Below are 27,615 nucleotides of genomic sequence, written 5' to 3'. Positions count from 1 at the left end.
TATACAGAAATTAAGATCCATTAATTCAACATCCTGAGAGAATACCAACCTCTCAAATTCAACTTTATGCATCACACAATGATTCATCTCCCAAGAATCACTTACCCCATACATGAATCACTAAACCACACCCCCTTCTTTTCCCCCCACATTATACAAAACAAAAAACCCAACTAAAAAAAAGTTAAAACAAATAAAAATCACTTGGCTGCCAATGCCTTGGATTTCCTCTTCTCCAAGAAGAAGAAGCCAAAGAGGGATACGATGGAGAAGGCGGAGAAGCAAACCGACGCGATGTCGAGCGACACGTGGCGGCCCGAGACTGCATCAACCGAGAACAAGTTGGTGGTCTTGTGAGCATCGGTGGTCTGGCCGTAGCCGACCTCTTCGGCGGCGGCGTTGAAGACGTAGGCCCTAATGAAATAGGTGGCGGTGGGCACGTCTCTCTTCACTGTGTAGGTGATGGTGTTGTTGGAAGAGGTGTAGGGTCTGCTGACGATCAAGTGTTGGCATGTCTTATCCTTCTTCATGATGTCGACGGTTTTCCTCCAGCCACGATCCTTCTGGCTGATGGGAGCGTAGCACAGCTTCACCTTCACTGTCTTGTAGCTCGAGTCCGTCCCCGCGGGGAAGCTCGTGTTCACCGACCACGTCACGGTTATATTGTCTTCTCCCGCTTTCAGAACTGCATATCATGACTCCTTATCACTATCACTAGCTTCCAATTTTGAACTAGTAACGTTTGAATCGAATGTATCTATAGAAGAAATTCCACTCAAGATTTTATTTTTCTACCAATCGCCTCTTTTCAGCCTAATGCAATCATAAATTGTCCGGGGCGATTCACGAATCGTTATTGTAATGTTTGAATCTCAATAATTTGACTAGAGCATTTGTTTTTTAACCACTGGTCCACTACCCTCTTTCAATATCCAATTCAGTCATAAATTGTTCATTCCACTTGACTAAATTTAGGGAGGCTTCTTCGTCAGGCCCTTAATTAGAGAGGTCAAATTGAATGACTCATAAAGGATATCACAAACAGAGAGAGAGAGAGAGAGAGAGAGTTTTACCTTGGCCAGATTGAGGTGAAGCAGTGACATCAAGAGTTCTCTGGAGAGAAGAGAAGGTAATACCGTAGCAAGTGGCCGCCAAGCACGAAATCAAGATCGATGCAAAGAGAAATCCATTAATCGCCATTTTCTTCCTTCTTTTTTCTTCTTGAAGAAAAATAAAAGATTTGCAGAAAAGGTTGAAAGCTGATTTTTGAGAAGTTGAAGATGGGATAAAAGCCTAGCAATAAATTGCTTTATATAGAGGGAAAAGGCTAACTAAATATCTTTCACCTTCAAATCCGACTTAACCCGAAAAAAGTCAACACAATAATCCAGCTGATGTTGTAGGAGTTAGTGGTAGTGATTAACAAGAGATTACTGAAGAAAATATGGCTGATAATGATGTTTTGATTTGTTTAATTGTGAGAGTGGCCCAAAGGTATATTCAAGAGATATGTGCGTGTGACTGTGTTTTCTATGTGTTTTGTGTGCGTGGCTGACTTAGCTTATTACATTCTTGTATAGTTGGATATGAACTGGAGCTGAGATACTTGCAAAAGAATCATGATATATTCATTTTGTAATGGCAAATTCTCCCAGCAGGATGGATGTATTGTGCGGCCCGTCAACCCGGGGTTCGCCTTGTTCCGGTCCATCTAACAAAAGCATCATTTTTTTTGGTTAGTATTAAAAGTGTTATTTACATGCATTAAAAATATTATTTGTAATGTATTATTTATTTTTATACAAAGTATCATTTATTTTTGTAAAAAATATTTGTGAAAAGTATCATTTATATTCAAGAAAAGTATTAATTAATGTTTAAAAAAAATATCACTAATGTTTTATATGCATGATGTCATTTGTTATTGATAAAAGTGATAGTATTTGTTTTCAATAATAGTGTCATTTATTGTTAATAAAACTATCATTAACATATAATAACTGGATGAAACTGGGTGAAATGAGTCGAAGATGGGGCGAGTCGAAACGGGCACCGGGGCACGAGCTAATCCGGTTCACATTATCAACTCTTTTATAATTTGGTAGTGATACAATACAATTAGTTCTTCCTCATTTGGAATGTGGGTCCATCATAATTAAATTAGAAGGTTGCGTGGTGTGTGTTTTTATTTGTGTCTAGACAATCCTGTAAAAGTGTTATTCAAATACATTAGGTTTGATGGAGTACTATATTTGAACAATTTGTATGGACTTTTGTGAATGAATGAAAAGCACCGGGCGAGATGTATTTTACCAATTGTAGCATATATGGAATTATTTTGAAGTAGAAAATTATCTCTCTCTCGATTGTATATAACTCTAAAACTAATAAATTAATAATAAAAGAAATAGGCACTCTGATGCATGATATTTTAAATGAAAATAAATAAATTTGAACTAATAATTAATTAAATTAAACTGAAAATATAATTGCGGATGGCCGGCCACACATGAATTTTCGTTTCAAAGAATCTAATTAAACTATTAAAAAAAATTTAAAAATGCACGAGTCAATATACATCTAATTAAGGCCATGAGATGATATTTACCTTTTCAATAGACAAATTTTTTATGACATTTATTTGAAAAGTAAGAAAATAAAGGGGCTAGCTAGAGTATGAAAGCAAAAGGCAAGTGAGAAGCTGCAGCTCGATTGCAGTTCAAAACATACTAAATTGTGGCCTTTTAACAAAGTCTGCCTACTTGGCTCCCTTCATTTTGGAATATTTTCAATATAATTCATGTACAATTGTCCGTTCATATTTGTCAAAGCTCCCTCCCTCTCTTTCTCATCAATGGGAAGATTGAATGGGTCTAATATAGCTAGATTAATTTTAATTGTATTTTGTAAAATAATAATCTAATCACAAGTTGCCAGATTTCAAAGGCAGCAAGTCGGAAGTAATATATGTCAATTGATAATAATTGTGTAAATACTATACTTCTTGCTCTTTTAATTCAACGTTTGACTGATATATTTTGACGTAAGTATTATTTACAATTTGGAATCACGATTACCTTCTTTTCTCTCCCCCCCCCCCCCCCCCCCCCCAAAAAAAATATCTTTCTGTGGCCGAGAGATTATTTAGCATGGCAAAAGTCCACGTTGATACCGATGTGGATAATTCATATTCAATTTTTAAAGGTAAAATGTGACTTTTTACCATATTCTTATGGTGTTTCCAAATAATTACTGTACAACGTTGTATGAATAACTTTTTTTTTTCAAATAATATATACTAGCTACAATTATTTTGATATTTAATGAGAGAAATTCGATAAGCCAAAAATTAATTCATGTTTATAACAACATCAAAAAATAAAGAAAAGGGGATAATTATGTGGCAAATAGGACATCGTATGATTGATGGAATTAAAGAACAAAGCCAAATAAAAATATTAGTATATGGTATTTACGCTCATATTTCCCATATATTCTTCAATTAAGCCTTACCTCATTTACAAATAGAATTGAAGAAGATAATTAATAGTTAATACATTTCTATCTTCTTAGAGCCGCTCCAGTGCATGGCGCTAATTAAGGGGTGATGCTAATTGGTGGTCCCCACCTTAGTGTCACTCCTCTCCAGTGCATTGGCCCTATAAGTTGCGCTATCATCTTCATTTCCATTTAATTTCATTTTTACTCTTCTATTTTAAAATTCAACATTTCATTAAAATTAAAAATTCAACATTGCATTAATTAAAATAAAATAAAAGTTACATTAATTTATATTATTATAATTAAAAATTCAACACTAATTAAAAAACAATAATTTCTTGAACTAATTTAGAGAGAATAAATTGAAATAAAAAAAGTGAGAGAATAGATTGAGATGTGAAGAGAGAGTTGTCTTGGATGTGAAAAAAATTGTGGGAATGATGTATATATATACAGAAAGTAATGAAAAAAAAAAAACAAAAAAAAAGAAGAAAAATTGAACTTTTAGAATTACATCAATTTTTAAAAAAAAATTGCGCGTGTTCAGTACGCGCCAAACATAATCAGCCTCTGTGTCCGGCTCCAAGCAACGAGCTCAGCACGAGCTGTGGAGACACTCCAATGCCGTGTCTCCAGCACCGTGCCAACTCGAGCTGGCATGAAGCAACAAGCGATGCAGATGCTCTTACACAATAGGTACAACATAATACTAATACAATACCGTTTGTTTGAAGAATATTTGGGGATTGTAAGTGTGAACAACATATTAGGTTTCTTTCAGTTTAACTCCTCTATTCGGATTCCCGATGATACGGTATCGGTTATGCTACATACTTTATGTTTTTAATTTTATTTTCCATGTAGATTTCAAACGTATAGCTCTTAGTTGTCGGAAAAAAAATTACTACAAAATGTTATACTCTAATTAATTTTTTTAACAATAATGATTTTCAGACACCAAGGTGTCTAGACACCTTGGTTTTAACCGATTTTTATATGAATTTTTGATTGAACCGATTTTTTGTTAATTTATGATTTTACTAAAATATCCTTTCCTTATATTTCTCAATTACTTTTAATCTTATCTTATTTTTTGTTTGTATTTTCATTTCTTCCATAATGTTTCCCGTTTTTTTGCAGCTTTTTCGTTTTTTGCAGTTAATTGTTTTCCAACTTTAATTGCTGGTTGGGGTTTGTCCCTCACAAGGTTATTTATTTTCAAAAAAATTATAAATCATATAATAATTGGAATTTATATGAGTTTTAATTGCAGATTTTTTTTATTTGTTTCAAGATTTTATTATTTAGTTTTCGAAATTAATTTTGTTTTTCGAAATTAATATTTATTCGTTTCAAATTTTTATTATTTATTATTTTGATTTTTTTTTCGAAATTAATATTTATTTTTATTATTTTTCGAAAATTATGTTATTTTTATTTATTTCCACCAATTTAGAGATTATCCTAAAATAATCTTAGATTTGATTCCACTAATTTATTTTCAAAAAATTTATAAATCATATAATAATTGGAATTTATATGAGTTTTAATTGCAGATTTTTTTTATTTATTTGTTTCAAGATTTTATTATTTAGTTTTCGAAATTAATTTTGTTTTTCGAAATTAATTTCTATTCGTTTCAAATTTTTATTATTTATTATTTGGATTTTTGTTTCGAAATTAATATTTATTTTTATTATTTTTCGAAAATTATGTTATTTTTATTTATTTCCACGATTATCCTAAAATAATCTTATATTTGATTCCAATAATTTAGAGATTTAAATTTCTCCAAATAATAATCTCATATTTGATTCTCCAATAATTTAGGGATTCTCCTAAAATAATCCTAAATTTGTTTACATAGATAATTTATTTTTCGAATTTTAATACAGATTTGAGTCCTCTAATTTAGGGATTCCCCTAAAATAATAGTAGATTTATTTCCACATTTAATTTAATTTTCAAATTTTATGTTAATTTGATTTGTTTCCATTAATTTAGGTATTCTTCTAAAATAATCCTAGATTTGTTTTCATTTATATATATTTTTCGAATATTTAAAAAAAAACATTTCGAAAATGATTTAAAAAACAAAGAACCAAAATGACAAGAAAGGTGTTTCATTTAATTTTTTTTTCGAATATTTAATAAAAAATCGTTTTCATTTATATAATTTTTTCGAATATTTAAAAAAATGATTTAAAAAACAAAGAACTAAAATATCAAGAAAAAGGTGTTTCATTTAAATTTTTATTTCGAATATTTTTTAAAAAAATCGTTTTCATTTATAGAATTTTTTCGAATGTTTATAAAAAAAATATAAATAACAAGAAAAAGGTGCTTGGGGATTTGAACCTGAGACCTCAATAATATGTGAGTAATACTTTGCCACCTTGTCCGGTAGTGGCAACCACATTAGTAAACCGTTAGAAATAATAATAAACTGAATCATACGAAGGGGCATTGTTCGAAAGAATAAATAACATATACTTTATTAAACGTGATATAATAATTATAAAATGAACTACTACAATGTAAGTAATGATAAGAAAATTAAAAATAGTGAATCAAACAATTGGATTTTGCTTGTAAAAGTATGTAACATATACTTTGTTTGAATATATTATAATAAAGTATTATAATTGATATGATAATAACTAATCGAACCATCATTGCGTTATTAACGAAGTCGAAATAATTGTACTCAATGAAATAAAGTTAATAAATTATTTGAAATTAATTAGTGAATTTGAAAATAAAATTAACATATAAAACTATTTAACATATACTTGAGGGAAATTCAATTTAATTATTGTAAATAATTAAACACGATATGCCAATAAGACAATGAACTGCTATAGTGTATGTAACGAAGTCGATATAACTTTTTTTTTTGTTCAGTAAAAGTATAAATTCATTGAAGAGGGAAAAACATGGCACCAGAGATGCCAGTTAAAACAACAAATCAAGTTTGAAACCCTTAGAGCACCAAGAAGTAAAAGGAATCCCCAACTCAACAGTTTTGAAAACCTCATTCAAACTCCAAAGACTCCCCTTAATTTGCACAACCATTCTATCAATATCCCAAACCTTACTCTGAAATCGGCTTTCGTTTATGCTTTTCCATAGCCACCAAATAGTGTCCACCCACAGCGCTAAAAGCAATCTCCTGCTTTTCTTCCCTTGCCGTTTTGATGTTGAGCCATTGTTGTATCTGGTTCCAAACCGCCTCTGCTTTCGGACAATGTAAAAATAGGTGTTCCGCCGTCTCCTCACACGACACACAAGCGTTGCACCATCTCTCCTCGATTCCGATCTGAATGTTTATTCTAAGCAAATTATCGCATGTTGCCAGTCTATTCCTCAGGCATCTCCAAGCAATCACCTTTACTTTATGCGGCGTCGGTGCATCCCAGACTTTGGCCAGCTCCAGAGGTTGGAAGTCGATATAACTATTTGTTATAAAATTATGAGTTGTTAATTAATTTAAATTAAATTAGTGAATATAATATAGTCATAAATAAAATAAAGTGAAATGATTCATACGATTGGATTTCGGTCGCGTCACTATTTAACATATACTTGAATGAGAAAGAATGTATTATACGATGGCATTTTGCATTATATTGAAATTAATTAGTGAATTTGGTATAAATAAAATAAAATAAAATGAATAATACGATTGTATTTCGCTCGCAAGTCTATTTAACATATACTTTATTTAAAATTGAAGATCTAGTGGATAGGATTAAGTTGGAAAAATATGCGCCCAACATGGATATAATTGTTTTAGATAGCGATTTTTTTAGTTTTTAATTAGTCAAAGGTTATATTTGTCTTTTACTATTTACTTAATTAAACCTAGATGATTAGTTAGTCGTGTGTTTCATTTTTTCGTTTTTAATCTTTTATTTTATGTTCTTAATTTTCTCTCATTCTTTTTCCAAGTCTTCTTTATTCTTCCATACTCTTAATATCGTATACTCTTAATATCAATTATTATTGAAGATAGTTGTAGCAGGTATTTATACACGATGAACACTGAAGTTATTTATTAATTTAGTTTTATTCTCAGTTTTAGTTGATTAATTTCATTGATTTATTTTGCGATTTTTTATTAAACGATTTAAATGTTGATTTGATTTTGAGGAAGTTCTTTTGCAGTGTTAATTATTATTCTTTCAATTGTTGTTCATAATTTCTACGAGTTGCATAATCAAATTATGTAGTTGCTTAATTGAATGGCAAAAAGTGTGTATTGCACAGAAGAATATGTAAACTGTATAATTTAAAATTAAAGTAAAAAAAATAATTCCTTCATTATTTACAAGTATTAATCGTACTGAATTATTAGTGGAGGAAAAATTAAAAAATCATCATTTTCGAAAAAAATAAATAATAGAATTTTCAAGAAAAATAATACGTATGAAAACAATCTACAATTATTTTTAAGAGAATCCTAAAATAAATGTAAAAAAATGAATAAAATATAATCGAAAAATATAAATAATTCATTTTTGGAACATATAATATGTGTGGAAGCAAATCTAATTGGTTTTTAGGAGAATCCCCATATTAAAGGAAACAAATCAAAAAAAAAATACAATTTTCAAAAAAATAAAATAAAATTACAGAAGAAAAAAATAACAGAAACAATTAAAATCGAATATAATACTAAAAAACGGATGAGATAATTTTGGAAAGGATATTCTAATGAAAATAAATCAAAAAAATTAATACAATTTTCGGAAAAAAAAATTGGCTGAAAATAGAACCCTCAATAATCGAACAAATTTAAAAGAAAACATAGTCAATTCATAAATTTTTGAAAAAAATAAAATAAAATTCGAAAAACAAATGAGATAAATTAAAAAAAAAATATTTTCGAAAAAAAAAATTCGGAACAATAAAAAAATAATATATGCAAAAATAATTACTATAGGATTATGTTTACAACAATTCATAAATTCGTCGGAAAAAAATAATAAAATCTCAGAAAAAAAATAACAATTCGAAAAAAAATCAATAAAATTTTCACTTTTCAGAAAAAAAAAACAATTTTCGAATAAACCGAAAAATAGGGGAAAAAAAACTAAAATACAAGATAAATAGGATAAGATTAAAAGTAGTTGAGGAATTTAAGAAAGGATATTTTAAAAGAAAAATAAAAAAATTCGAAAAAAAAATAATTCAAAAAATATATATAATTTTCGAAAAAAAAAAGGCAAAAAAACGGCAAACATTATGGAAGAAACGAAAATACAAACAAAAAATAAGATAAGATTAAAAGTAATTGAGAAATATAAGGAAAGGATATTTTAGTAAAACCATAAATTAACAAAAAATCGGTTCAATCAAAAATCCATATAAAAACCGGTTAAAACCAAGGTGTCTAGACACCTTGGTGTCTGAAAATCACTACCCTTTTTTTAATAGCATGACAACCGCATTGTAAATATCCATATTGAGGTAGTTATGTGAAAGTAGTGAAAGAGTGCCTTTAAACATGATATTTTTCTTCTAAACTAATTCTTTTTCATGCCCATATTCATCGAAAAATAAAACATGGTGAAAATAAAAAGTAAAAATGATTGAGAATCATGTTATGAATAATCAACATCTGAATACATTGATCAGAACAACGAAGAATAAGTAAAAAATTGGGATTTAGAAGCTACACAAAAATGTGACTTCTTTTTGTGGGCAATTAAATTTATAAACAAAACGAAAATATATACGTATATATAGGATTTGTATTAGGGAGAACAACTCAAGCAAGCAAGCAAGCACTAGAGATATCCTAAGACTGACTGAGTGGAGTTTTTATAGCTTCATTAGAATCTTTTGAGTAAACCCCCAACATGAAAAAACGAAATTGCCGTACCAAACTCCAAAGACAAGTCAAAAAACAACTTATATAAAGAAAAATCAGTAGTTTTCCACCAAAAATGGAGCCTAATTAAGATAGTGATGGACAACGTCAATTGGATGGAAAACATATAAGTTCTGGAAAGTTAAAACCTTAATCTCTCATACAAAAGCAGTAGCCAGATAACATGAAATGTTGGCGTAAGCAATCATTCTCGGTTATTCAATAACTTTCGATACTCTGTTTTCGAAATTCCAACCGCAATGGGGCTACTACGTATCATATGTATCCATGGGCCTATTGGGCTTCATTTAGCTAAATATCACTACATTTAACCCATTAACCACTTTTGCCCTACGCCTCACTACCGCCGCACACTCTCTCTATAAAAAGGCGCCTGCGACCTGATTTTTAGCTTCGTCTAGATTTCATCTCATTTCGTATTGTTCTTGGTTTGATCTCATTTCGATTTTTAGTTAGAAACTCTGCGTCGTGGTGGTGGAATCTGTTTTGTTCATATTATCTCAGTCAGTGGGATGGGATGTGTCGGCAAGATTAGTTTTTGCAAATTTTGCAAATTGAAATATTGCGATTTCAGTTTAAGTTAGTCTTACCGATACCTCCCATGCCGATGATTGAGTTGATGCCTTATAGTTAGCAAATCATGGATTTGTTTAATGTTCACCATCTTGATCAATTTTGGCTGAATTGATTCATTATTTGATGATTTGATTATAGTTAGTCTTTTGCTATTTTCGATTATGATTTTGAAGTTCAATACTAAGCTGTATTGGACTATTGGAGCTTGAGATTTCATTAAACTCAAGTGCAATAACTCACTTTTGTTTCTTTATTATATTAATTAACCTGCACGAATTAATTTGCCTATAAGCATTTTATCCAGAGTGATATCAAATAGTCGTATTGTAGCCACCCATTAATTGGTTAAATAGGAATTTTTTTTATTTTATTAGGAAATTTTTTGATTTATTAAATCCATTTTTAAAATAAAAAAAATTAATTATTTTACTCTATTGTCTACATTGTAATTATCTTTTTATAATTTTTTATTTTAAAAAATAAAATAAAAATGTATTTTTTTTATATAAAAAAATAGGTATGACATATATTACAGTAAAATAATTAAATTTTGTTTAAAAATAAATTAAAAAATTCAAAAAAAATCTATTAAATTAGTTTGTATGTGGCCATAACGTAGCAATAGATTTCTTGTTATATTATTTATCTATAGTTTATTTGTCAACTTTAATGTTAACCCAATACCAAAAAATTAATAATTCTAACAATTCACTCATGATTTTAGGGTTGGGCAGTTTGGAAAGTTTCACCCTGACCCCCGGGCTATGAAGTCAAAAGCTATAAAGTTTGGCCTACTTGGATTTTAATGTTTAATTACCTTCCCATCTTTTAATTTTTAGTTTAATTTTAGGTTGTTTGCCCATCCATCGTCTCCTCATCTCCTAAGAGCATAAATTATTTTTAACCCCTATTTTACAATTGCACGCAGCAATCCTCTTATTTTTCTTTATCTATTTTATAAACTTAGAATTAGATTTAAGGGAGATGTAAATTTAACAGGGGGATGTAAATTTAGGATTAAATTTGAGGGGGTGTAAATTTTTTTGTGGGCCCAATTTAATATAGGTGATCTGTTAGATGATCATTTTATCTCAGATTTAAAGTTACTTTTGAGAGATCTGTTGTGGATGCTCTAAGAAGTGCAAAATACCTCTTATTTTTTTTATGAACACTTAATTTCATCCAATATTTGTTTTTCTATTTCTCTAACGGATCCCACTCTACAGGTATAAATTACCAATTAAGGAATAAGAAGAGCAAAATACATATAAGATTCACAATTCTTAAAGTTTCAATTGATAGATTATATTCTCTTAAAGTTTCAATTGATAGGTTATATTCTTACTAGCAACCATTATATAAGCAAAAATATTTTATAATCTATGATTGAATTTACAAAATAAAACACATGATTTTTGCAGATATCAACTGCTCAAATTATTAACATTTATATTAATCAAATACACATAGAAATAAATTAAAGAAAAAAAAAATCTTCTTTAACATAGCAAAATTCAGTGAAACCTAATGAAAAATAAAATAAAAAATGAAGCAATAAAAAAACAAAGGCACGAAACTTGCATGCTTGTACCGAGTTATCAAACAAAATGAAAATTCATTAAATATATTAAATAAAATAGTCTTTCTAATGCATTGATAAATAGAGTGAGACCCGCTTGAGAAATAGAAAATAAAAATAATAATAAATATTAGACGAAGTTAATTGTCTGTCAAAAATAGGGGGAATTTTGCATTCTTTAGTAGATGTTGAGGGACTAACAGCTCAAACTCAAAAGATGAGAATATAAATGTATGAGGAGTTATATGATAGGGACTATTTGTTACTTCTCTATCTTTTTAGTTACAAATTAAATGGTTTACTTTAACTTTTAGTTATAAATTATATGTATAATTTAAATTACGTTAAAAAATTAAAATAACTAACTTCGTATTAACTATATTCACTTTTTAGTTACAAATTAAATGGTTTATTTTAACTTTTAGTTATAAATTATACGTATAATTTAAATTACGTTAAAAAATTAAAATAACTAACTTCGTATTAACTATATTCACTCTCCTCCACCAGTCCGCAACCTGCCTCCCATCTTGGTCTTGGATTCATTAATGTGTCACTGTACTTTTTCCGAAAGCGATGTATGACTATTTCAAACAAATTGTAATTTTTTTCTGATAAATTAATAATATTAAATAAAGAAACACAAATTCTTCGTGTCATTTCAAAATAGTGCACATGAGACCACCTTAATATAAAAAGCGTCATAGGAGACTCGAACCCAAGACTTTAGACTTTAGGCATTAACCCCTTAATGCTTGATCAACACACACTCTTGTAACTTTTTTTCAATCTTATCTCGTTCGGTTTTGCCTGTTTTCTTTTACATAATCGCTTTATACTTACATTGAAAATGAGTTTAAACATATTTTACTCTATATTAAACATAAATTCATTTATAATCATTTTAAATAATCTTGACAAAATGATATAGACCAAGTGAAATAGAACGTATAAGAGTGTTATTATGCAAAGGTACTAATTTTTGGCACTATTGTGTATTAGATGGCTATAATCAACTATGTTAAAAACTCATATGTGATTTAAAAATAAATAAAAAAACTCAAAGATAAGCGAACACATAATCATTTATGACAATGATATTTTTAATCAAAATAGTAACTCATTAAAGAGGTGTCTGTGCGAACCCTTCTTTTGTTGGGCTATTGAATTGTTTTGACTTATGTGAACTTATTAACTTTTGTGACGCAATTCCACCTACCCTCCACTAATGTGGCAATGGTAATTAAGAAGGAGAATTAATAAATTTTACTCTAACTAAAATTATCTTACTCTAATTATAATTGTCACATTAGTGATGATCGATGGAAACATTATTCTTGTCCACGGTGGGTAGGTGATCGGTTCTGTTCCATTAAATATTCAAGCCCAGATCCAAATTGTGATATCTTTCATAATAATCTCATAAATATGAAAATGTAACAATATTACAAGTATTCTCTTTGAATACATACTCTACTACTAATCTGTAAAAGCAATTATATATTTAAGTTAAAGTTACATTATTCCACTTATTATCTGAAATGAAATGAAATAAATCATTAGTTTCTATTTAAACGCAGCAAAACATATATTTTTTTTTTTTTTTTTGAGGAATTAAGAAAACAGAACTTTGATTTGAAGAGTTGCATTCATGTTCATTGATGTCCTAAGACATAAACTAGAAATATAGTTAAAAGAAGTTAAAAATTAAAATATTTTTCTTTGTGAGTAAAAATAATCGAATGCTATTAAAATAAATATTGCTGCAAATACCTCTTAAAACTGGCAAAAAAAAATCTCAGATCTTTTATCTTTTTAATTATAGCAAGAAATATGATTGGATTACATGATATTTACATCAACCAATACGTGTTATAAACAGTTTATTTATTTGGAGACCTCTCTTTGAGTGATAAGTATAATTAATAATATAATATAATATAATTAAATATTGAGTTAATATATAAAACTATTCACTTTCATATTGTAAAGATAAAAATTGTCCACTAAAATAAAAATAATAAAAACTGTCCACTTTTTGATTGAAAAGACAGAAATACCCCTTACTTTAAAATTTTAAAAAATGGCCACTCATTTCTCTCTTTCTCTCCTCTCTCTCTTCACCGTCACGTCTCTCTCTCTCTCTCTCTTTCTCTCTCTCACTTTCGGCGCAGCTGCCACCTCTCCCTTCCTCCGCCACCATCTCTCTCTCGGCGTCGGAAATCCGCCACACTCTCCGATGCTGACCTCCGCGCCACCCTACGAGATCTAGAATAAATGTGTTCTGAGGCGCAGATCCGTAGAGGAGGTGAAGGAGGTGGCGCAGATCCGACGGAAGTGGAGGAGACGCTGCAGATTATGCCAAAACCTGCATAATCTGGAAGCTTCTTCCCCACATTTCTGATGCAGATCAAATCCAGCACCGTGAAATGCTCGTCGATCCAGATCCCGGCCAGAGGAACGTTGCCGTCGGAGATGCCGCGGTGGAGATTCGCGGCTCTGAGTCCAGCCGATGTCAATCTCCCAATCCTCACATCGATCTCGAACAGCGAATCCTCCGTCTCGTTGTCTCTCTTCACGGTGGTGACGAAGATGGAGGGTGCGGCGGAGAAGAGGCGGTTTGCGAGGCCTTTCGATTAGGGTTTCGTCGGATTTCTAGCGTGTTCTCTCCTCCGGCGAAGCGCCGCCGCCCCGGCCTCGTCGGCTCCGCACAATGGGGAAATTACAGCTTGAGGCGTCCAATCGAATGGGAGATTGGGGATGAATTTCTCTTTTTCAATTTGGGGATTAGCTTCGAGAATTGTGGTTTACAGCAGAGCAACTTCCAAACCTCACCGCACAATGGGGAAATTACATTTCTTAACTATTTACCTTAAATAAATAGAAAAAGGAAAAACGATTACTTTTACACATATTTTCGATTTTATAATAGTACCAGTGCACTTTTAATTTGTTGATATTGGATAGGAAATTAAATCCATATTTTATTTTATTTTAGCATTTGTAGTTTCAATATTCGAATTTTTTTAGGTGGAGTGTCGATTTCATTAAGGGTGCGTTCTTGAATTCACAACTAGATCTATGAATTCACAACTTAATGTGGTGCGTTCTTGAATTCACAACTAGATCTATGAATTCACAACTTAATGTTCTTGAATTCACAACTTAATGTTCTTGAATTCACAATCAGATCTATGAATTCACAACTTAATGTTCTTGAATTCACAACCAACTCGATGAATTCACAACTTAATATTCTTGAATTCACAACGAGATCTATGAATTCACAACTAAAACTTGAATTCACAACCAAAATAAATTCTAGTTTTAATTGTGAATTCAAACTTTGAAAACCCCAAATTCACAACTACTTGAATTCACAACAAAAATAAATTCTGATTGTGAATTAAATTCAGGTTGTGAATTCGACTGATTGTGAATTCACAACCAACATAAATCTGGTTGTGAATTCACAACCAAAAAATTCTGCCTGTGAATTAAATTTAGATTGTGAATTCGTAACCTAAAAATTCTGGTTGTGAATTCGATTGTGAATTCACAACCAGTGTGAATTCACAACCAAAAACTTTTGGTTGTGAATTCACACTGGTTGTGAATTACGGGATTTTTTAAAGAGTTGATGTAAAGTGGACATTTTTTTAATTTTTAATGTGAAGGGTATTTTGGTAACAGTGGACATTTTTTATGTTTTTTTTATTTTAGTGGACATTTTTTATATTTACAATATGAAAGTGATCATTTTAAAAATCCACTCTTAAATATTTAGTATGTATGATTCAGTTTAACTAAATAACTTTAATTAAAGCTTTATGAGGACGAAGCGAGTGTTGTCTAATTAAAATCAATATTTTTTAAATAAAAATATTAATGAAATTTACTATTTAAAAACATAATGTCGCAACATAATTAGAACTTCGCAATGATACCATTAATTTTAAAATATACAGTACTATAATATATGACACTACTTTTGTATATATTGCGATAACCCATAATCTAATTAAAAAAATAATTCTTTTCCCAAAATAAATAAATCAATCAAACTGAAGCAGTAGGTATTGGCGTGAGTGACGGCTGGCTCTGCATATTAAAGACGTGAACAGCTATCTATCTCTCTCTAATCTCAGCATTTTCTTGCTTTTGGCCTTCCCTCAGATTTTTTTCTTTCGGCGGCTCAGATGCGGCTCGCTCTACAATCTCAGCTCCAACTCTTTCAATTAAACTTCAAAAAAACTTCCTCCTCTCTCCTTTCTCTCTCCTCTTCCCTCCATTTTTTTCCTCGCTCTTATCAATTGATCAAAAACGCTAAGAACTTCATGTGCGCGACCTTGGATTCACGTTTCTTGATCTGAGTTTCCTCACAGAAATCCGACTCCATCAATCTATCAGCATGAAATTGGACACCTCAGTTTGAATTCTGTCGCTTCTTTTCTGTATTAGATTCCGATTTAGTTTTGAGTTTGAAACAGCTGCGAATTGGTTGCAGCTCGCAATGTGATGGATTGGGGTTTTAACAATGCATACAGTAACCATTCGCTGAAAGGTTTGCATTTTTCTCTTTAGTTTGATTTGATTAGTTATATCTGCTATATTGATTCTATGCTGTTTGTGAATTGCTCTCTGAATCTATGTTGTCAAGTGAAGTTTGCTCCTTTGGTTCTTTTGAGCTCGGGTATTTGATTTCGGACTGAAGATCATACTTTACACTGTGATTAAATTTTAGGAATCTCAAAGCATTAGACTGTATGCATCTTAGATTGGAGGTGTGGAAATTGTGGAAAGGAAAGTGAATATTCTAAGTGCATTAAATATGAACAAATAGGGAATTCTTCAAACTATGCTACGATCACTTGAATGCAAATGCATTATTAGAAAGGGAAATCACTTTTTGAAGACGAACTTAGTGCAACTAAGTGGGAATAAGCATCTATGTAGGAGTTCAGAGAGGCTGTTGTGATGTCTGGTGGTGCATATTGTTCACAAATGATTGTCCTCTTTATGATGAACTTTTTATTTTTGTTTGTAGTGGATATGGATCCGAAATCTCTAGCAATCATCCCTCAAATTGATCCAGTTGATATTGGTTCCGGTTCTTTGGAGAAAGGGAGTAATGTTCCTAATACAAAACCTGGTTCTGGTTCTTTGGAGAAAGGGAGTAATGTTCCTAATACAAAACCTAGGAAAAAGACTATGACCTCAGTGTATCTTAAATATTTTGAAACGGTGATGGATGGGAAGAGTCGAAGGTGCAAATTTTGTGGACAAAGCTATTCTATTGCCACTGCAACTGGTTATTTCTCAACTGATTTTCTCCTTTGTTATCTTTTCCATTTTCTCCTCTAGTGGTTCCCTATTTGTTCAAGTAATTCAATTCAAGTATCAAGTTGAGGCTGAAACTTGAGTTGCTAGAAAGTCTTTGTTACAACTCTTAATATTGTGGTTTTGACCTTAAATTTAACACACATTAGCATTTAAGCTTTGTTTACTATTGGAACATTTCATGCTGAAATATATCCATGAGAATTGTTATTGAAATCTTCCTTTATATATTGAAGGTAATTTGGGGAGGCATCTCACCAATCGGCACCCAGGATATGATATGGGGGATTGCTCCAACAGCCCTGCTCCACAGCCTGTGACTGTTGCTAGGAAACCTCAAATGCCAACTAAATCACCGGCAGTGGAGGTTGACCACTTGAATTGGTTGCTTGTTAAATGGCTCCTTGAAGCATCCCTTCCAACTTCTAGTTTGGCAGAAAAATGGCTGACAAATACGTTTAAGTTTCTAAATCCATCTTTTGAGCTATGGAAGGTGGAGAAATTCCACAAAGTGCTGCGTGAAGTCTTCAGAAGCATGCAGGAGACCGTGAGATTGACTCTGGAACAAGTTTCGTCCAAGGTTTCTATCACTCTTGATTCATGGACTTCATATCAACAAATCAAGTACATGAGTGTTTCGTGTCAGTGGATTGATGAAAGTTGGTCCTTCCGAAATATTCTTCTTGATGTTTGTCACATTCCAAGTCCTTGGGGGAGTTCTGAAATCTATTATGTTTTGTTGAAAGTTCTCAGGTTGTACAATCTTGAGACTAAGATTCTCTCTTGTACCCTCAAAGGCGATATAGATTGTCAGAAATTGGCTACTTTGTGTTGTGTTCCTTGTGTTCCTTGTGCTGCTTATACTCTTAATTCAATTGTAACTGATGGTTTAAGAAGTACAGAACGAGTGATTATGAAGATCAGAGAGTTTGTTATGGAACTGAATTTATCACCAGAAATGTCTGAGGATTTCATTCAGTTTACTACAGCATACCATGAAGGAAACTGGAAGTTCCCGCTTGATTCCTCAGCTCGGTGGAGTGGAAACTACCTTATGCTTGATATTGCGCGGAAGGTATATCTCATCCCTTTATTACCAGAGACTAATGAAGCCTAGCACACAACTTTAAGTTAATATATACATTGTGGCTTGATACTTTTTATTTATGTATAAAACTTTTGATCTCTAAAACCTAGCATAGAAATTTAAGTTAATATACACATTGTGGCTTGATACTTTTTATTTATGTATATAACTTCTTAAAAAAATGAAAAATGAATTAAAATATGCTTTTTGTTGAAACAATCACATTGGGAATTTGCTTCTTTTGCAGGCGAGCAAGTCGATGGAAACAATTGTTAGAAAGCATGAAGAACAATTGGGTAGCCGATTGCTGCTCAACAGTGCAGAGAAAAATATTGTTAATATGATGCACAAGTATCTAGAACCCTTCTATAAGACCATCAATGATATGTGCACGAGTAAATTGCTTACGGTCGGTATGGCTCTTTTCTTCATGGAGCATATTTCTGAGACAATTTTGGCCTGCAAAGATTCGAGACAAACTCCTGAATGGCTCAAGAAAGATGCTGAAGATATGTATGCTAAAGCACAATACTATAGTAACCAGGTTTGCAACGCATTCATATATATGACTGCTGTTTTTGATCCGCGGATAAAAGTTGAGCTCATTCCCGAGTATCTCAACTCAGAAAGTTACATGGAGGAAGCAAGAAATCATTTCATCAGAAATTACTCTGTTCCCTATTTTTCATCTGTCGGCAACTCATACTCTACTCAGGATCTGGAAGACAGAAGAAATGCATCTTTTGCAGAGGAGATTGCTCGTAAGAAACGGAGGGCCACGATGAGTTCCACTACCGATGAGCTTACACAGTATTTGTCCGAGGCCCCTGTTCCGATGCAAACAGATGTTCTTGATTGGTGGAGAGTGAATAGCTCTAGGTATCCACGGTTGTGTTTGATGGCTCGAGATTTTCTTGTTGTGCAATCGACTGCGTTGTTGCCTGAGCATATATTTTGTGTCAAGGGTGATGAAATCGATAGACAGAGGTCCTTCATACCACAATATGATACACAAGCTTTACTTTGTGCAAATTCATGGATGCAAAACGGGATTAAGTTGAAGCACAAATCTACTGAAATTGATTGTGAAAGAATAATGGAACTGCAAGCTGCTTCAACAACAGAGACTAGCAGTAGGAGATTTGACAAGAAGCAAGTATTATGAGTAGGATAGTGTACCATTGATTATGCAGTATGTAATGTTTGAGGTTGATGCAAGGATCATCTAGAATCTGTGCATCGCCTATATAAGTGTACTTTAATGTGATCACTCTACTGTAATTCCTCCTGCTATTGTTCTGGGGAGTTACAGCCCTTCAAAGATGTTCTTGAAATTGTAGTCTATACAGTACATCTGTATTTAATAATTGAGAGTCCAGTTTAACAATAAATTTAAGGGGTAATTACTTGTAAATTCATAACGTTTACATTGAATTGGTTTTTGCACCTAATTTTATTTTTCCACTTTTAAATACATAACTTTTCATTTTTTGTCTTAAATTTATCCGGTGACTGATTTTTTATTACACCGGCGCCGAAATGCTACTGTGGCAGCCGGAATTAATGAGGTGACAGTCGGAAATTAACATGGTGGCACTTTTGTGATATGTGACAAAAATATATGAAAAAAATTAAAATAAAAAATACATGTGGAAAAAAAAATTTAAAAAAAGAAAAAGAAAAGGAAAATAACCCCCCCCCCATCGTCTTTTCCCCCTTCCCCCCACCCCAAACCCTAACTCCCCCTTCCCCCCACCCGGCGCCGCCCCCTGCCACCTCCACCGCCGCCACCTCCCCTGCCCCCACCCTCTGCCGTCACCACCACCGTCACCCCCTCCCCTTCCCCCACCCTCCGCCACCACTCCCAAACACAAGCACGCAATTTGAGGGAGAAGAGTCGAGCCTCCTCTATTTTCTTCGAATCCAAGCTCTAAAATCCGGCGAACGGACTTGAACTGCGACGCGGCGCACGAAATTCAGCCTCTGAGTTTTTGAAATTATGCAATTTTATGGTGAATTCGAGTTTTTGGTTTTCTGAGTTATGGGAGAGAGGCGGAGGCGGAGGTGCCTCTGTTGAGGAAGAATTTGGTCGTTGCGGGTCTGGGGAGGGGGAAGTGGCGGTGCCGAGGTGGGGGGTCGGATTTGGGGATTTAGGGCTTTGGGTTGCAGCGCCGAGATGGGGTTTGAGGGAGAGACGATGGCGGCGTCTCGCCGTTGCTGTCGCTGGAATTTCAGAGAGGGGAGGTCGGCGAGATTTGGGGAGGGGGAGGAGAAGGCCGGCGAGGTCTAGGAAGGGGGAGGGGGCATCTGGAGTATGCCATGGTGGTGGAGCGGGTGGTCACAACCTGGGGTTTTTTGGTCGTCTGCAAAGTCTACACCGGTGGAGCGATATCCGGCCGGCATCGAGAGGCAGGGGGCGGTGCAGTGGGTGGGGGGAAGGGGGAAGAAGGGGGGAGAGGTGAATTAGGTGGGGGAAGATGATGATTTAGATTTTTTTTTTTTTGTCATATGTAAAAAATATATTTATGTGTCAATTCCGGCTGCCATCTCATCAATTCCAGTGGCTATAGTATTATTTTCGGCGCCAACGTAAAAAAAAATCAATCACTGGACAAATTTGAGACAAAAAATGAAAGGTTATGTATTTAAAAATAGAAAAATAAAATTAGATGCACAAATCAATTCAGTGTAAACGTTATGGATTTACACGCAATCACCCCTAAATCTAATGCTTGGCTGGGTGAGTATATATTTCCCGATCCATTAGATTCTAGATATCTCGTGTTTGTGTGCTGCACTTATATTAAGTTTGTGGTTTATTTGATGCGGCTGGGTCTAGTTGTAGTGATGAGGGGGCACGATATTCTCATCAATTTGCACTAGATTGTACTCACTCCTCTACAAAAAAAGTAGTCATAAAAATAGTTAAGTATATTGTCAACATAGGAAAGATTTCACTTAAAAAAGTACTCAATTCGTTCACAATTTAATGCCCTATTTGAGTGTGGACACGCAGACTAAGAAAGTTGAAAAATATGATGTGGATGAAATATAATGGTAGTTGACTAAAGTGATAAAGATAGTTGACTAAAGTGATAAAGGTGTTGTGAGTGGGTGCACTAGTGATAAAATGTACTCCCTCCGTCCACAAATTAATGCCCTACTTGGGTCCTGGCACGGAGACTAAGAAAGCTGAAAAAGGTGATGTGGATGAAATATAAGGGTAGTTGACTAAAGTGATAAAGTAGTTGACTAAAGTGATAAAGTGTAGTAAATATAGAATATAAAAGTGAAAAAGGTGTTTGAAGGTGGGTCCATTAATGGCAAAGGGTAGTAAATATAGAAAAAGTAGGAGAGTAAAAGGGTACAAAAAGCAAAACAGGGCATTAATTTGTGGACAGTTTTTTAAAGCCAAACAGGGCATTAAATTGTGGACGGAGGGAGTAGTAAATATAGAATATAAAAATGATAAATGTGTTTTAAGGTGGGTTCATTAGTGGCAAATGGTAGTAAATATAGAAAAAGAAGAAGAGTAAAAAGATACAAAAAGCAGAATATGGCATTAAATTGTGGACAGATTTTTAAAGGCAAGTAGGGCATTAAATTGTGGACAAATGGAGTATAATAATAATAATAATAATAATTAATTATATTTTAAGTGGAGGGAGGAGTCCATCGTATGAAAGAAGAACAAGACTATTGTCTGGGCCCGGCTTAAGCTTTATACGCCGGCATGGTGTTCGAAGCTTTTGCTTTCTCATAATAGTTTATCACACAATAATGAAGGGTTATTAATTTTTTAATTTATGCTACCATTTTCATATTATTAGAATGTATTGAGCTCTTATACCGAAGCAGCGAGGTTTAAGATTCAAACTCCATTATTTCCATTTTCCCATATAAAAAGAGCGAATTTATCCCATCATATTGCTACATATTTGAAATTACATGCTTTTTCGAAGAGGTCAAAGAACTCCATTATTTCCATTTTCCCAAATAAAAAGAGAGATTTTATCTCATCATATTCCTATAAGAGATTACTCATTTTCATAAAAGGTACTCCATCCGTCTTAATTTTTAGTATTCATTTGAGAGTAACTCGAGTTTTAATAAAGTGATTGAGTGTGTTATGAGTGTAATAAGAGTCTCACATTTTATGTAAGTGTTAAAATAATTAAAGTGAATCAAGGACTCCAAAGATCCTGAGTTTGAATCCAGCATGGCACGATCCTTATTATTTATTTATTTACTTGTTAATTTATCAAAAAAATAAATCAAGAGATATTGAAGAATTTGTTGGACCATTTACCTTTCCTTCCATCAAGCACATTTCTAATCTTGGACTGATATATCAACCCAAGTTTTAGTTGGATGAGCATTGGGCTTAATGGGTTTTAGATACACAGATGTCTCCCAATCTAGCCCACTAACTTTTTAAACCTACACTTGATCACAAATGCAACTGCCTCCTCCGCCGCCGCCCACAACACCCTATATATACAGCGCCTTCATTCCCAATTACACCCATGTTTGAGTTCTCATGCTTTCCCAGTCGTTGAGATGGGTGTTCTTGGTAAGACAGCTCTTGTTGAAATGATTCTCAGAAAATTTTGATTTGTTTCCAATTGAACCGTCTTACCCATTCCACCCATTCTAACGGTTGGGAATGAACCTCAGTTTTCCCTTTAATTGGCTGAACATCATATTCATCACAGCGTGTTGTCTTTCAAATTCAGTTATGATGTCGATCTATGCACCTTACTTTTTGATTTTAAATTTTGATAACATTTTCTGTTTTGCAGAGTGAGTATTCAATGATTTGTTCTTGCTGCAGCTCGAAAATCTAAATTATTTGCTGCTTTATGTACACTGCGTTACTGTTTGAGTTTGTTGTTTATTTGATGTTTGGATTCAGTTTTGAGTAACAGGATTTGCTCATCAATTTGCTTTAGGTAAATTCAATGTTCTGAATTTTGCAGGACCAGTTTTTGTTTTGATGCAAATGAATTGGGTGAACATATTATTGAGGTCTATCATGTCAAAAATAAATAGAAAATTGATAGTAATCCTCAAGTTCTACTATTGCATACTACATTTAATCTTTATTATTGATTTTCATTAATACAAAATTAACATTCTTTTAAATTATATTAATGGATTTGGATATCTTTTTGATATTTCTATAATTCCTCGTAAACTAAACCATTCAAATAAAAATAAGCCTATTTATTTTTTGTCCGCAATTATAATGTAATTATAAACAAACACACAAATAAAAAAATAAGGTAAATGTCACTTTCTGTTTCATCGATTATGTTCTAATTTTTTTATAATATCTAATTGATATTTAACCTACCAATATTTTTTTAAGGGAAAAGGTGCAAATAAGCCCTCCTAGGTGTAACTCTTATAGCGTTTACCTCCTCATTCTCTATGTTCGTGCAACTAAACCCCTATATTAAAAAAAAGGGATCAAATAAGCCCCTCGCTCTAACGGCCGTCTTCTCACCGTCAGAAAACATTTTCTTTTTATTTTTAATTTTCTGTGGGGCCCACCATCATCCCCTCCCTGAAGATTATGGTGGAGGAACGGTGGCCTGATTCCAGAGGGAGGCGGCTTACCGTCGTTGCTCCGGCGAGCTTCCGCGGCGTCGGATTTCTGAGGGAGAAGGAGGGTCTGTGCGTGGTTAGACCTCAACAGCAACCAGTTGAGCGACGAGATCCCGCCGCGGCTGGGGCGGCAGCTCAGGGCGAAGGCGCTCACCGGAATTTTATCAGGAAACACATTAGTCTTCGTCCGAAATGTGGGGAACTCGTGCAGGGGAGTCGGAGGCCTTCTGGAATTCGCCGGCATTCGCCCCGAGAGGCTGCTGCAGGTGCCGTCGCTCAGGAGCTGCGATTTCACCAGGCTCTATTCCGGCCCTGTTTTGAGTCTTTTCACGCGGTATCAGACGCTCGAGTACCTCGATCTCTCTTATAATCAGCTTCGCGGCAAAATCCCGGATGCGTTTGGTGAGATGATAGCTCTGCAGGTTCTAGTTATAACGCATAATCAGTTATCCGGCGAGATTCCGGCGACGCTAGGGCAGCTCAAGGATATCGGAGGGGATGATGGTGGGCCCCACAAAAAATTAAAAATAAAAAAAATAATGCTGACTAACGGTGAGAAAACGGAGGTTAGGGCGAGGGGTGTATTTGCACCCTTTTTGTTGGGTTGGGGGGTTTAGTTGCACGCACAGTGAGAATGGGGAGGTATACGCCATAAGGGTTACACCTAGGAGGGCTTATTTGCACCTTTTCCCTTTTTTTAATTGTGTCATGTAATTTTTTTTAATTGTGTCATGTAAAAATTTTTCGGCCCTGGGAGTTGACGTGGAACGCTAGAATTTGATTACATGGACTTATTAATCCACTTGGAATTACTAATTTTTATTATAGTTAAAAAAAAATCAATACTCACCACACACCAGTTCACACACGCATACACTCAAATTAGGGGCATCGCTCCCTTCTCGACGAGAGCAACTATCGGCTATTGTCTTCCCTCCATTGACCTCTCTTCTTCTTCGGCGACCACCGCCAGTCACCTCTCCCCCATCTCCCTCGACACACGAAAGAATACAAACTCTCATCACTCAACACATACACACATGACACACACACCTTAGCGGTGCACCTTCTCTCTTCTCTGATGAAGAGCACCATCGCTGACTCCCTCTAGACCTTAGACCTCCGGCGAACAGCGGCGACAAGCCGCCATCACCTTTCTCTTCCTCACACCGAAAACAAGACACACAAATTGGACGCAGCCTGCGCTGCCCCTTTTCCCGGCGATAGCAACCGCCAACCGATACCTCTCTCCTCATCTCCCTCAAATCCCCAATTTTCAGCCATCATGGACGCCGCCTGGAACTCCTCATTTCCAGCCATCTAGTTTCTTCACTGAATTACCAATAAGAAACGAAACTAGATCCATATAAATTCTAAAACATGGTGCAAAAATTTGGAAATGCAGAGGTTCATCAAGAAACGCACATCTGTAGCAAAACGAAATCCAATTTTGCTAAATTTAGGGCTAAATTCGAAGCTCAATCTCGTTTAATTCGCGAGATGAAACTCGTAGTTGACGACGAGCCACTGGGCGTCGTATCCGACGGCGGAGCCGATGAGAAGGATGAGGGGTGGTGGGATGCGGTCCGAGGCAAGGCCGACAAATATGCCGAATGCTTTTTCGACGCACGGCGCTACTGCGCCGTCTACGACGAGAAGCGGCGGCGGGTGGCAGAGATCAAGCAGAAGAAGGCCTCCTTCACCGGAGTGGCTTTTGGCAAGGACGTTTTCCGGTTGGAGGTGCAGCCAGGGTTCGACGCGGCAGTGGCGATGGGCATGGTGATCCTCTTGGATCAGATGTATGGCTCCGGAAAATTCATTTCGAAATTTTGCTTTTTTTTTTAAAGCTTAATAATGATGGCAATTCCAAGTAGGTTAATAATTTCACGTAATAAATTTTCGGCATTTCACGTCAACTTTCGGGTGCCGGAAAGTTTTTACAAGACACAATTAAAAAAATATTGGTAGGTTGGATACCAATTAGATATTATCGAAAAGTTGGGACATAATCGATAATTCGATCAATCGATGGGACAGAAAGTGATATTTACCCTTAAAATATGCAAATTTATACCTCAATGTTTATGCTTTTCTCACAAAATTGTACCGCAACGAGAAAAACCACTACAATACAACTTAACAGTCTAAATGTTTAAGGTAGACGAATCGTATTTATCATTAACCAATCATTCCAGGGTTCGTCAAAATAATTCGACTATTAAAAATCTACAGATTCCACACAGATTCTTCATGTATTTTGGAATTCTAAATAGATTTTGAACGAATTTTGTAGGAATTTTAACAAGAATTTGACGTGATTTTGATAGATTTGAAATCTACCATCCCAACGCTCGTTGGAGTTAATTGAGCGTTGGGACAGCTCCCAGCGATCGCTGGGTGCCAGCAACCGCTGACTTTGTGCGGTATAAATACATAGAATGAGCCTTGCTTATGCTATTAGTTTAAATTGCCAACGACAGCTGGACAGAGTTAAACGGGCCCAACGATCATTTAAAATACAATATAGAAGTAAATGGTACAATCATTGAGTGTTTCAATTGAGAATTTATTCTTACTGTTTCAATTGAGAATTTATTCTTACTGTTCAGTTGCTTCAAGCACAATTCCTTGAAAATGAGTATTTTACTTACTACTTCCATGTCAAATTACCACTAAGTGCATGGCACTTGTGCAAGAGATGTCTACCAGATTACGAGGACAGAGTTAAACAGCCCAGCGATCGCTGGGTGCTAGCGGTTGCTGGCTTCTTCGAGCCACGATCACTGGAACTCAGCCGGCGCTGAAATATGAAATCTTTCGAATTCTCGTGGTTCGAGGTCGGATTTGTTCATGTGTATTTTTTGAATGAAATCAATGAAAATCAGTCCAATTTTAAAATCCATAGATTTTTAAATACCACTAGATTTTCATAGATTTTTAAAAGTCTGAAACGAATACCTCTGGATTTTTATAGAATTTTAAAAGTCTTGAATGAATAACTCTAGATTTTCATAGACTTTTAAAAATCTTGAACGAATACACTCAGATTTTAAAAGTCTGCAGAAATCTATTAAAATCCTGAACAAATACACCCCCTAAATTTACTCACTTCGAATTCAATCAATAAATTATTTTCACGCTAAATAAAATCAATAGTTGATTGGGAAAACAAGTTGGTTGGGTAGCGTATGCATATAACATATCATTAATTGTCTCTATCTAATTGTAATAAATAGGAACCACTACAATAAATATCTCTATCACGTTGCTAGTGTAGAGAATGGGTCCAGCGACTTATTCTATTCCAATGTACCAAAATTTCTTCAAAAATACTTCTCCATCCGTTCCACTAACATGACTCTTTACTTTTGGCACGATTATTAAAAAGAAGAGTGATTAAAAGAAAAAAATAATAAAAAATTATGTAACCCATAAATTTTTGTGAGATAAATAAATTTTCTTTTTTAAAAAGGAACATTTGTAATGAAACAACTCAAAATTGTAAGGGGATCATATTAAATAGGACGGAGGAAATACAATTCTTTTAATCCCGATTTTAGAGTTAATCATCAAAAAAAATTTAGACTCAATTTAGTGAGTACATTGCTAAATTAACTATAGCAATTGAGCTAATAAAATAAAAAATTTAATACAGATCATAATATTTTGGTACTATAATGTATTAATGTTGCATAGTTTCTATGCTCAAAATATCTATATATAAAAAAAAGAAGCCTTTAAAGAAACAAGTGTAGTTGCTTTTGGGCTTTAATCTTTTGCCCCCTTTTTCACATTGAGTTCCCTTGGTACGCACTATGAGATAAAATGTGATATTTTGATTGAAATATGTTTTTTATTATATGTTATATTAATATCTTATTTAATAAAATACGTTAATATATATATATATATATATATATATAATATGATATGTTATTTGTTATGATGTATTAAAATTATATAAAGTTAATAATAATTACGAATTTTACCTAGTGTAGATCGTGGAAATTGAGAGAATAAGGTCGA

At 33.6% G+C, this 27,615-nt stretch overlaps 2 protein-coding genes across 4 annotated transcripts; one reads left to right on the top strand and one right to left on the bottom strand.

The window, feature by feature from the left end:
- Positions 1-1,599, bottom strand: LOC131005114 (high-affinity nitrate transporter 3.1-like). The gene is made up of 2 exons (XM_057931928.1): positions 1,074-1,599; positions 1-685 (listed from the first exon to the last, which is right to left on the bottom strand). The coding sequence occupies exons 1-2, from the start codon at positions 1,198-1,200 to the stop codon at positions 201-203; spliced, it is 612 nt and encodes a 203-aa protein (XP_057787911.1). The 5' UTR covers positions 1,201-1,599; the 3' UTR covers positions 1-200.
- Positions 1,600-15,649: 14,050 nt separating this feature from the next.
- LOC131005112 (zinc finger BED domain-containing protein RICESLEEPER 2) lies at positions 15,650-19,393 on the top strand. 3 transcript variants are annotated; one of them, XM_057931924.1, is made up of 5 exons: positions 15,651-15,981; positions 16,060-16,116; positions 16,600-16,863; positions 17,129-17,967; positions 18,227-19,393. In XM_057931924.1, the coding sequence occupies exons 2-5, from the start codon at positions 16,071-16,073 to the stop codon at positions 19,142-19,144; spliced, it is 2,067 nt and encodes a 688-aa protein (XP_057787907.1). In that variant the 5' UTR covers positions 15,651-15,981; positions 16,060-16,070; the 3' UTR covers positions 19,145-19,393. The 3 variants fall into 3 exon arrangements, with proteins under 3 accessions (XP_057787909.1, XP_057787908.1, XP_057787907.1); XM_057931926.1 differs by lacking the exon at positions 16,600-16,863 and having other exon boundaries at positions 15,650-15,981; XM_057931925.1 differs by lacking the exon at positions 16,600-16,863 and having other exon boundaries at positions 15,650-16,116.
- The last annotated feature ends 8,222 nt before the right edge of the window (positions 19,394-27,615 follow it).

Source organism: Salvia miltiorrhiza, chromosome 1 (genome assembly GCF_028751815.1).
Source record: "Salvia miltiorrhiza cultivar Shanhuang (shh) chromosome 1, IMPLAD_Smil_shh, whole genome shotgun sequence".
Taxonomy (NCBI): Eukaryota; Viridiplantae; Streptophyta; class Magnoliopsida; order Lamiales; family Lamiaceae; genus Salvia; species Salvia miltiorrhiza.
This window is presented reverse-complemented; position numbering and strand designations above follow the sequence as displayed.